Consider the following 11,892-nt stretch of genomic DNA (forward strand, 5'->3'; position numbering starts at 1 on the left):
TGATAAGTTAATGTCCAGGAGCCGCTGCTCGAAGTTTTCAGAGAATAAGAATAGGAAAATCAGCATAAAAAGTAAGCAGAGGCAGGAGCAAGCAGAAAAGCGTCTGCACTGTAAGAAAGATAAGCAGTGTACCTTGTTAGCTAATGTTAGCTAGCTGACATTAACGTTACACATTGCACTCATATTACTCACCGAAACCTTGTAAAGCCGGTCCCGCTGTTCTTACAGAACCGACTAACTCCCCTTTCGTGTATGTACAGCTCTCAACATGCTCAGACTTGTACTGATGTTCACCTCGTTTTATACTTTTCGCCTCATTCTGAAAGAAACAGGTGAAATTTGCTAACGTGACGGGCGTCTTTGTGAGGGTGACGCGTTTTGTGCGAGACCAGAGACCTGTAGTTCACTGAGCGGTTTCACACAAAAAAATGTGTAACTTCAGTTTTACGACACATTTTTTGACTTGTAAAATGTTCTTTTAAAAATTGACAAACATCATATGTGTCATTCGTGGCACAATTCAAACGGGATCAAAAGATAACCTTTCTCTCTCCATTGACTTCAATGTATAATTTTCCGCTTCCAGGGTCCCATGGAGGCTCCCGGAAGGGGAGGGACTTCACCTCTCTATTGGAGCTACAACGAGCCGTTAAAGGCAGAGAGTGAAATTCAGTGAATACAATACACGTAGTTTACAGAGATGCTGTATGAGAAACCAATGTGAGTTGCGTTTATCTTTACCCATGGATGCACAATAAGAACGGACCCATATCGTCTTACTGCCATCCCACGGAGCTGTAATAATGGATATATTGCACATGTTTGCTATAATTCATGATCATACTACATGGGCTGTATGATTAAATCTTGTACCGTAAATGTTGTATTAAATAAAGTTAATATTACTTATTATTATAAGTATATATATATATATATATATATATATATATATATATAGTGCAATCATTCTTTCATGCTAAATGAAGCTCTGTTGCTTGGATATCACTAGATCCTGTTACAGCGTAATATAAGTACATAACGATTGATGATACATTAGCATAATGACTAGCTAGCCGCTAGCTGCTAACTGCTGCCTCGTTAATATCAAATCCATCATAATAACAAATCATTACCATGCTGTCATGAACGCGCGGTGCTGTTACGTGTACGCAAATTGACGTGCTTGATGTGAACGAGCATTTTGGTTAAAGTTGCGCATGCGCTATGAGTGCACATACGGGTACTTCTCAGGCATGCCGGGTAATCTGTGACGTTTCACTCTCTCAAAAGTTGGGCCATTTTATCATCATGCGCTAATGAGCAACACTCATAGGAATTAATGAGGCCCCGCCGCCCACGCTGTATCCAGTTCTTATTATACATCCATGGTCTATGCAAGTGGTGCAGTGACGCATCCTAAAACCCGGAAGTAAGCTGCGCTCGGATTCCCTCGTCAGAAAGCAATGGGATTTCTCCATAGGATTTTGGAAAATAGCTCGAAATAAGGTCTGTGGAAAACGAACCTGTTAGATAAATGCACGTTTTGTTCAGTCAGATAATATCCACATGTCTACCCTACTTTTATTATTTTCGAATCATAAATCTAAACGATAGATTTATGATCGATAGATTTATAATTAGCATAAGTTTGTTCATGATGGCTCGCACATGTCAGTGATAACATCGTTGCGAAATTATTAACCGAGTCATTTTCAAGATTGAGTTCCAATGATAACATGGAGTGGCAAAGGATCAGCTGCATGACCCCGCCATCAAGTGTCATTTTCAATGTGGGCCGCCGTGCCGACTTAATTCATTTATAATTGTTACTTGGCTGTGGGTGCCCTGTCATGATAGGTGTTTATATAAATGATGTTGTTTTGTGTGGTAGAGGGTCGCTGTCATTGATGCGTTTTGCACCCCGGGCCGCTGTTTTGATATTCCGCTGAAGTATACACTGTGACGTAATAACTATTTATTTTTTTCAAGGGAAGGGGGGGGGTCAGAGGGCCTAGGTATAAAAGTCACAGCTCGCCACTGAGTCTCTTTATTTCCCCCTCAAAATGCACCCGATTGATGTATTTAAGTCCAACATGTAAAAAAAAAATCTTACCGGGGGAGCATGCCCCCGGACCCCCCTAGAGGATTTGAGGTCCATCTCCACTTAAAATATGTTCACATGGATAGGTTCCTAAATAGATTTGCACATTTTTTTAAAAATAGTAACCCATGTCCATATGTTTATTCTGGGGTAGTAGATTTAAAGTTTAGGGCTATCACTATGGGCAGCAACACTGTAAATATTGACAAATAAATCCAGGAAAATGGCACAAAAGAAAACTGGTAGTGGCCTGGCTGGGTGTATAATTCCCGGCCTGATTTATTGTCCCAGTCCGGCCCTGGATGACTGTGACGTTAACGTATAAGCTCAATAATGAACTCCAGCTCAACCAACCATATTGTAATATCTCAGTAATCATCTTGAAATATGACATTAATAATTGTAATATACACACATCTTATTGTGAGGTTGATTTCACATACACTACTTCGACGTTAGCTTGTCTACATACTTGAGCATAGCCAATTTAAATTAACCTTAGCGATGCATACAGTTCCTACCTACATAATAAAATATCTCTCTAAGTTACAAGGATGACCTTATTTTACCAACCTCAAACAGAAGCCGTTTGTTCTACAGTATTATCCCACTTAACACTGACTTATCTATTTCGTTTTAACCTTTATATATACAGTCTATGATTTTAACTTGTAGGCTACGATTAGCATTGTTAGCACCGATGTAGCTACCACTGGTTTACACACTAAACCAAGCCTTAACATTCATTACGTAGCCGATTAAAATCATTAACACATAAATAAGTACTCGATTTTCACTTACCGCAAAACCGCATTCATGCACCGTCTGTTTTAACCGCAGAGCGAGTCACAATAGTCCGATATATAAGCATGAAGAACAAACAACCACGGCCGGTGTTCCGGATTAACTGGTTCCCCGATCAACTGGTTTACAGAGGTGGGGGGCGTGGCCTTCGACTGCAATACACATTTCGACCGCTCAGAGGAGAGGAGTTCTCATTTCTCTAACCGCCTGCTGCTTCCCCTCCTCTCTCATCGGTTCCCCTCCTCAGTCCTCCGCTCTCATCTCCTGTGGGCGGGACTAAGTATCGAGGATAGGAGTCGAGGAGGGGAAATTAGAGTATTGAGAAACCTCTTCTGTCTGATGGACAGATGTGTTCATGACGACTTATATATTTACTTTTAATTCATTCACAGTGCAGTATAATGAGACAAAAACAGGCTACAGATGCGGACACACACACACAACTATATTTATATAAATATATACAATTTAAAGTATGAGAGCACTCTCATAATAACGTAACACAATCAGAGATATATCCCTCCTCTCTCTGGTCGCTGAAATGGGGAATTGAAATTACGGGCCAAAAGTTGTATTAAAAGTAAGCATGACACCAAACCAACTGAGAACCGGCTGTCCGCCGCATCTACATACTGTACAACACACACACCTACACACTGTACAACACACACACTGTAGCCTACCACACACACCTACAGCTCCTAAAGCATAATCAGGCTACAGCCGTTGTGTATTTTATTATGTGAAGCACTAAATGGTCTTAGACTCTTTGTTTGTAGATATCTACTAAACTACAGCATACAAATACAGAGAGTAATGTAGGACTATTATACTAAGTGATATATATTTTACACACTGCTCTGCTTTCTGCATGGACCTCACAGCTGTTCTCACTGTAAACATCGCCTCATGATGAAAGCAGTTACTAAAATAATATCCAGGGGATGCATGCAGAGCTGTCATTGGCTGAGATAAGTCTGGCCGTGTGTCAAGCCTCCACCGTTCCCGGAAATGCATCCGTGGAGGAACCATCAGTGTATCCTCGATCATAGCCCCTCCAGAGAGCCTCCTCGATGCTCGACGAGGAGTCGAGGAGGGGACATTTAAGAATTGAGAAGCCTCTTAAGTCTCGAGGATAGGAGTCGAGGATTGAAGTCGATGAGGGGAAATTAGAGTATTGAGAAGCCTCTACTCACACACGCTCACCATACTTGCCAACCCTCCGGATTTTCGCGGGAGACTCCCGATTTCACTGCCCTGTTTCCTCCCGGGGTTATATTTCTCCCGCATTTCTCCCTATTTCTGACAAAATCAGGACTCACGACTGTTTCCACTCGGACTTTAATACCATTGTTTGGTTTCCATGGTAGCGCGTCTCTTTAGTAGCGTGCACAACTGAAAGTCTGAGAGGGTGAGGAAGAAGATAGTCAGTGACTCAGGTCGACTATTTTCATTTCCTCTGTCCTCTGTCCTCGGTTTCAACGGAAGTTGATTTGTCTGCGCCATCTTGAGTAGCGTTCCATGGCTCTAATTTCTGCCGGAGGACCGAGGAGCGATAATGGAGGAACCACCAGACCATCCTCCGATGAAATCCTCAGATACTCGCCCCGCCCCCTTACTGTGTATCGCTCACTGATTGGACGATGCAGTGCATGCACTGATCTCATGCTTCTTGACATGAGAGCAGTTTCCCAGCGGAGTGAAGAAAATACATGAACCTCACAGGACTCACTCCTCAGTTATACTGTGTTTTGTTTCAATTAATGTATCATTTAGTTACAAATATGTGATATATCTGAACAACAAAGTGGTCAAAAATCATTTTATTCATTTATACATTTTAAGAATGGCGTTTATCTTTTTTGAGAATGAGTTCTTATTTTATTTTATTTATTTGGGTCTACAACAGATGATACAAATATCAAATGTCAGTAAATGTGTACTAACAGAGGCGGGTGTGTGTGTGAAAACAACGGGGACAGAGCAGGCTTGTTTGAGACAAGCGAGACCTGCGCAGTTGCGATCAACGTCTTGCTAGTGCGTTGCATGATGGTTAGTCATTTTGTCCGACTTGCTGGAGGCTCGCCTACATGAGACGTTGAAATCTCGCGGGACAAAGACGCCCGCAGCCTTGAGAGCGAGGCGCGGCGAGGCGGCGCAGTTCCTAGGCTTGTTTGAGACAAGCAAGACCTGCGCAGACCTGCGCAGTTGCGATCGACGTCTTGCTAGTGCGTTGCATGATGGTTAGTCATTTTGTCCGACTTGCTCTGGAGGCCCGCCCACATGAGACTTAGAAATTTCGCGGGACAAAGACGCCCGCAGCCTTGAGAGCGAGGCGAGGCGAGTTGGCGCAGTTCCTCTCCACGGGCTGCGGAAGCGAAATGCTTGATGGGAAACGTCTCGCTGGTATCTCGAGCTGAGCGCTCATTGGTGGTTTTTACCACGTGCTGCTGATGAAACTCTCCAATTGGCTGGCAAAAGTTTGTTGTTGTTTTGTGTCAGTTTTACGTCGCCACATCCATTCCCATTTTTCATCATTGTTCCACAATGTTTATCATCATGAAATTAATATCTATATATGTTATACTATACTGCTTACCGTTTTCATACTTTATATATCTTAGCATATTCATACACACTGTTCATGCTGCTCACAGGCTGATATCTAGTGTATTCATACCCCTCACTGTTTATTCATCATTCAATTCATTTTTATTCTGTAGGTTGTGTACATTACTTTTCACTTTACTGCTTGTTGCACCTGGTTAGAAGCTAAACTGCATTTCGTTGTCTCAGTACCTGTAATATGTGCAATAACAATAAAGTTGAATCTAATCTTGAGCAGGAACAAATGCATTTACTTAGTACATATCTGACATTAACGAATATACACATTTGTGCATTCTTTATAAATGCAAACTTGTCAAGACCACTGACGGAAGTAGTTTTGAAAAGTAATAAGTGGTTCTGTCTTTTACATGTATTCAACCCCCCTTGTACTGATTTGTTTAAAAATGAACTGACACTTGAGTCATTCATTTGTAGTGATATAATAATTGTGGGATTTCTATTGCATCCTCTTCATCTGCAACGAAAAACGCCAACGCAATTGCCGCCATTGCAAACCCAGCCAGTCAAGCCGACTCCGACTCCGAGCTGTCCGACTTAAGACGAGCTTTTTGACACCTCCCCCGGCTGCGATCGGCTACTCTCGTCTACTTTCGAGGCGAGCCGCAATGTATCTCAAACAAGCCTAGTCTCTACAGGCTGCGGAAGCGAAATGCTTGATGGGAAACGACTCGCTGGTATCTCGAGCTGAGCGCTCATTGGTGGTTTTTACCCCGTGCTGCTGATGAAACTCTCCAATTGGCTCGGCAAAAGTTTGTTGTTGTTTTGTGTCAGTTTTACGTCGCCACATCCATTCCCATTTTTCATCATTCTTCCACAATGTTTATCATCATGAAATGAATATCTATATTTTATACTATACTTGCACTGCTTACCGTTTTTATACTTTATATATCTTAGCATATTCATACACACTGTTCATACTGCTCACAGGCTGATATCTAGTGTATTCATACCCCTCACTGTTTATTCATCATTCAATTCATATTTTATCTATCTATGTTTGTCTATTGTGTACATTACTTTTCACTTCACTGCTTGTTGCACCTGGTTAGAAGCTAAACTGCATTTCGTTGTCTCAGTACCTGTAATATGTACAATAACAATAAAGTTGAATCTAATCTTGAGCAGGAACAAATGTATTTACTTAGTACATATCTGACATTAACGATTAAACACATGCAAACCGAGTCAAGCCGACTCCGGAGGTGGCGGTATGCACCTTAAAGTTGTTTGCAATCCGCCAAAAAACCGAAAGAAGAAGAAGAAGAAGACGAAGCCGACTCCGAGCTGTCCGACTTCAGGCGAGCTTTTTGAGACCTCCCCTGGCTGCGATCGGCTATTCTCGTCTACTTTCGAGGCGAGCCGCAACGCGTCTCAAACAAGCCTAGCTGCTGTCAGACATCAGCTGTGCGGTGTCATCACAAACGGACGTCGCTTCAGGTGATGCTCCGGAGGAAAGGACGTCCCATTGCTCTTAAAACTAATTTCCCTGCTTCTCCTGGTTTCCGTGGCCCCGTCTCAGGTCGACTATTTTCATTTCCTCGCTCCTCGGTCTCACCGGAAGTTGATTTGTCTGCGCCATCTTGAGTAGCGTCCCATGCAGGGTCGGCGTCATGGGGGGTCATTCGAGGGCCATGCCCCCCCAAATGAGTCACTGTGCCCCCCCAACGCAGGGTGGGCAAGCCTTGCCACTTTGCCGTTTTTTTTTTTTTTTAATCATATAAGTGAAAACGTTTCCACTAAAGGTTTTTTGTGTGAAATACATCAGAAATAAAGAATACAAATATAAAACACAGCCTGAGGTGTGCTCACTGCTGCTCTCTGATTGGTGTGTTGCTTGACCAATGACCCCCGACTTTTGGGTAACACTTTACAATAAGGTACACAAAATGTGCTTAGTTACTGAGGAACTACTAGATAGTTAATGGTTAGTTAATGAGTAGTTCCTCAGTGACTGCGATTGAGGAACTGATGGTTAGTTACTGGTAAACAGACTGGGGGTACTGTATTAACGAATCATTCGTTAATGGTTAGTTAATGAGTAGTTCCTCAGTGAACTTATGGTTAGTTACTGGTAAACAGACTGGGGGGTACTGTATTAATGAATCATTCGTTAATGGTTACTTTATGAGGAGTTCCTGGGAGATTTTGATTGAAGCAATGGTCCGCTGCAGCAGGGCACATTTAAACCTGCCATCTTCGGCTGGCTTGGGTCCCACCCTGGATCAACTGGTGGAGGTGGATCCGATTTACCTTACCATTACTTAGGCCATTTGGGTACGGTAAACTCAAGGAACGCAAACAAAAACAGTAGTTACCCATTACCTAATGATTACCTTACCGTTACTAAAACAGTAGTTACCCATTAAGTAATGCTTACCTTACCATTCGTTAAGCAGTGTGTGTCCCCTCAAGTAAAGTAATGCATCAAAAACAGTAGTTACCCATTACCTAATGATTACTTTACCATTCGTTAAGCATTGTGTGTCCCCTCAAGTAAAGTAATGCATCAAAAACAGTAGTTACCCATTACCTAATGATTACCTTACCGTTACTAAAACAGTAGTTACCCATTAAGTAATGCTTACTTAACCATTCGTTAAGCATTGTGTGTCCCCTCAAGTAAAGTAATGCATCAAAAACAGTAGTTACCCATTACCTAATGCCTACTTAACCATTCGTTAAGCAGTGTGTGTCCCCTCAAGTAAAGTAATGCATCAAAAACAGTAGTTACCCATTACCTAATGATTACTTTACCATTCGTTAAGCAGTAAACAAATAAACAAACCCTGTGCACTCAAGTTTACATTTTTATTTAAACAACAATCCAAAGGACACTAATAATGAAAACAAGGTTGCATCAGAACTTGCAAAAGTGGCGTATGTCATGCAGCAATCTGCCTAAGGGACCATCTTTGTGTTCATTTGCCAGCCAATGTGTCCACTCGATGAAAGCAAGATGACTCTTCAGAGTCTTCACTGTGCGGTTTCCTCGCAGTCTCCAGACCTGTGACTTGTACGTTGACCAAGCCCGCTCAATGTTTTGGGTGTGGGCTCCTGTGTCTGGGTTCACAAATGACCGGCTGTGGTTCACAGAGAAATGGACAAAGCCACTTTCTGCGATTGCAGTGGTGTATGCCCTCCACATGTCCGTTATCACCGTGGTCCCTTGGCGAACGTATTTTGTGACCAGAGGAATTAAGTGGCGCCGTGATCTTTGTTTCACCAGCCTCAGGATAGGTCTTCTCCTTTTTCCTCTGATGCCCAGCATTCCAAAGACCCATTTTCTCCTCCTCCACGTAGGACCGAATCTTCCCCTACCATACTGTAATAAAGCAGTGAAAAAGTACAACACAGTTATATAAAAATAAACATCAGGAATTTCAATTGATAAACAAAATGTAATGTGTTTATTTGCTTTATTTTACAATTTAAAAATATTCACTTCCTTTCTCAAAAAAGAAGAGACATTTTTTTAAATGTAGTGGTACAAACAGAAAAGGCTGTTTAATTTTATTAAGTTAAAGTTTGCTTATTTTGCTGCAAGAAACATGAAAATGTAAGATAGATATTGTAATTAGATGATATATAAATAACATTATGCACTTTTAAAATGTTAGTAATAAAAAGTAAGAATAAGGATTTATTTCCTTAAAGGTGGGGTAGGTAAGTTTGAGAAACCGGCTCGAGTGCGCTAGAATTTGAAAATACACAACCGGAGAAAATCTGCCACTTCCTTACAGAGCCCCTCCTCCAACACACACGAACGCGCACATGACCAATGAGGGCACGAGATAAGTTTGTGGTTGTACTTTTTACAGTATTACGGCTTCTACAGAGGACATTTTTTTTAAATTTATTGTCAAAGCACTTAAGATATTCATTGCTATCGGGATGTTAAGAGCATTCCATGGAATATAACAAAAAGTGTATCTCGAGCCGGTTTCTGAAACTTACCTACCCCATCTTTAATGATCTGATTGGATGAGATAATTCTTAGCTTCTAAATCCTTTTTTTCTGTTATTTGACTGTGTATACACTGTGGAGCTGGCTCTCTCTAATGTATACTTTGTCTCGCCAGTCACAAGGGTGTGAATGACACAATTATAAAATTACATTACTTTGCTCATTCATTTGTTAATCTCTGACCTTAAAATATATGTTGTTATTTCACCTTGAACAACAAAGGTTTTAGTTTTAGTGAGGCCAAAGGCTAAGGCTCTGTAGTTTATACACACCTTCCTTTTGTGGTAGAAGTTGCTTTCGTCCAGCATGACAAATTCGTTTGGTCCTCCAAGTCTCTGCTTTCCCCTCCTTTCTCTCCTCTTGATTGCACTCTTGCAGACCTTCCTCAACTTCAGGCTAATTTCTGACAGCGTGCGACTGCTTCCTGCCACGCCATCCTGCAGCATGTCAATTTGCCTTAGCTGCAGTCCCTGGGAAAATCTGTTAAAGATCAATATAGAATTACTAAATATGAACAAAAGCATATGAAGAAGAACGCATTCAGCACCAGTGGCTAATGTATAATTATAATTCACATTAGACATTTGTTATTACTCAAGATGAAACAGAATATTTTAATGTTGCTAATTAATTTTATCTATCAAGTTTCCCTGTATCAGAGCATCTACACATGTATTTTTAAGCTATTAGAATAATCACACATTGTAACGTTCTGAACCCATTTTTTGGTTGAGGAACATTTTGAATGCAGGAATTTTACTGTAACAGAGTATTCGTACACTCTGGTACTTCTACTTTTACTCTAATACAAGATCTGAGTACTTATAGTCAAGTGCAATATCTGAGTACTTCTGTTTTACTCAAGTACAATATCTGAGTATTTCTACTTTTACTCAAGTACAAGATCTATTCTGTTTATAGCCTATGAGAAAAACTATTAGAAAACGAAAGCTAAAGCTAATGTTAGCAGATAGTGACAATGTATGCTAGTTAGCTAGCTCAACGATTCTTTAAATAATATTGCGACAGAAACATTTTTCTGTTCACATCACGCTCTGCCGCTCCAACAGGGAGCTCTGCTCTGAACACCCGAACGGCGATACGGGTCCGTTCTTATTGTGCATCCATGGGTAAAGGTAAAACCTTTATATATATATACACAGTCTATGGTTAAGGGTAAAACGCATGTAGTACAGAACACGTAACATGAAGGTGCCGGGCGGCGCGGTCCCGTGGGTTGGATGCGCGTTCATAATGCCGAGGGAAATAACTCTCGAATGTTCTCCTCAGAGTCCGGCGCACTTCCTGGGGGCTTGGTGTGAAAGCGGCGCCATTGTGCCCCGCCACACCTCCAAGCAGCCTGCGTTGTGAATTGCCAAATAACTAGCGCTTGGTCCGCTAGCTCAATGCTAACATATAATGGATAACGTCATTGACGCGCTAACTGAAATTAGCATTTAGATATCGGTAATGTTAAACAACAGTCAACATGCTTAAAATAAACGTAATACTTACAGGCATTCATTTGCTGTGCTTTGAAGAAATGACTGATATTATTGATGAATTAATATTACCTGTAAATGTATTTCATCCAGCTGAACAAGGACAATTTGCTCCTCTGAAACAGGGACAAAGACCTCACTGACTTCTTCGTCGTTTTCCCTCGGTGTTTTTTACGTCGGCACTTCCTACAAAAGACAAATCGTAAATTCCTAGTCCTTTTTTCCTGATAAAGAACTTGTCTTTGTAACATTACATATCAGTAAACAGAGGAAGTCATCGTTAAAACCCATGCTAAAAATGTACGACTTAGCCTACCACTGCAGTCCGTCGACGAGTGTTTCTCCAGTTTCATCCTCTTTTTGCAGAGTTTGCATTTCATTTTTCCTTGAAGCAATTCCTTTTTCATTAGCCATTCAATTAATTTTTTCTTTTTTTTAAAAGTCTGTCTTCCGTCAATAAGACTGAGTACTTTGGTGTGCAGTGTCATCATGATAACCTATAACCTGACTGCGGCGTTACTACTGCGTTACTGCGGCCCCGGCCCGTCCACAAAACCTAACACCCAGCGTAGTTCAAGATGTGCTGCCGCTGGGCCAGACCGGAAGTGGAACTCCGCTGAGCGCACTAGCGCCCTAGCACCCTGATCCTCATTTCTTGTTCACACGATTCAAACCAATAGTTTTTATATTTTGAATCAGGTATTTCATCTTCCTTGTTCAATTGACAAAGCACAGCTTCTTTATATTCACTGATATACAATTAAAATATTAAAACCGTAATAAAGTGTTAATACGCTGCAAATCGGGATCCGGCTGGAGCACTATGCAAGACACGCCCCTTCATAGCATTCAAGTGCTACGATTGGCCATGAGCCTGTCACGTGCAT

General features: G+C 41.4%; 1 protein-coding gene across 1 annotated transcript; it reads right to left on the reverse strand.

The window, feature by feature from the left end:
* Window positions 1-8,328: 8,328 nt before the first annotated feature.
* Window positions 8,329-11,605, reverse strand: LOC117555278. Its single transcript, XM_034230133.1, has 4 exons — window positions 11,322-11,605; window positions 11,078-11,191; window positions 9,776-9,983; window positions 8,329-8,861 (listed from the first exon to the last, which is right to left on the reverse strand). Exons 1-4 carry the CDS (start codon window positions 11,417-11,419, stop codon window positions 8,397-8,399), a joined length of 885 nt encoding a protein of 294 aa, XP_034086024.1. The 5' UTR covers window positions 11,420-11,605; the 3' UTR covers window positions 8,329-8,396.
* Between the last annotated feature and the right edge of the window lie 287 nt (window positions 11,606-11,892).

This window comes from Gymnodraco acuticeps, unplaced genomic scaffold (genome assembly GCF_902827175.1).
Source record: "Gymnodraco acuticeps unplaced genomic scaffold, fGymAcu1.1, whole genome shotgun sequence".
NCBI classification, from domain to species: Eukaryota; Metazoa; Chordata; class Actinopteri; order Perciformes; family Bathydraconidae; genus Gymnodraco; species Gymnodraco acuticeps.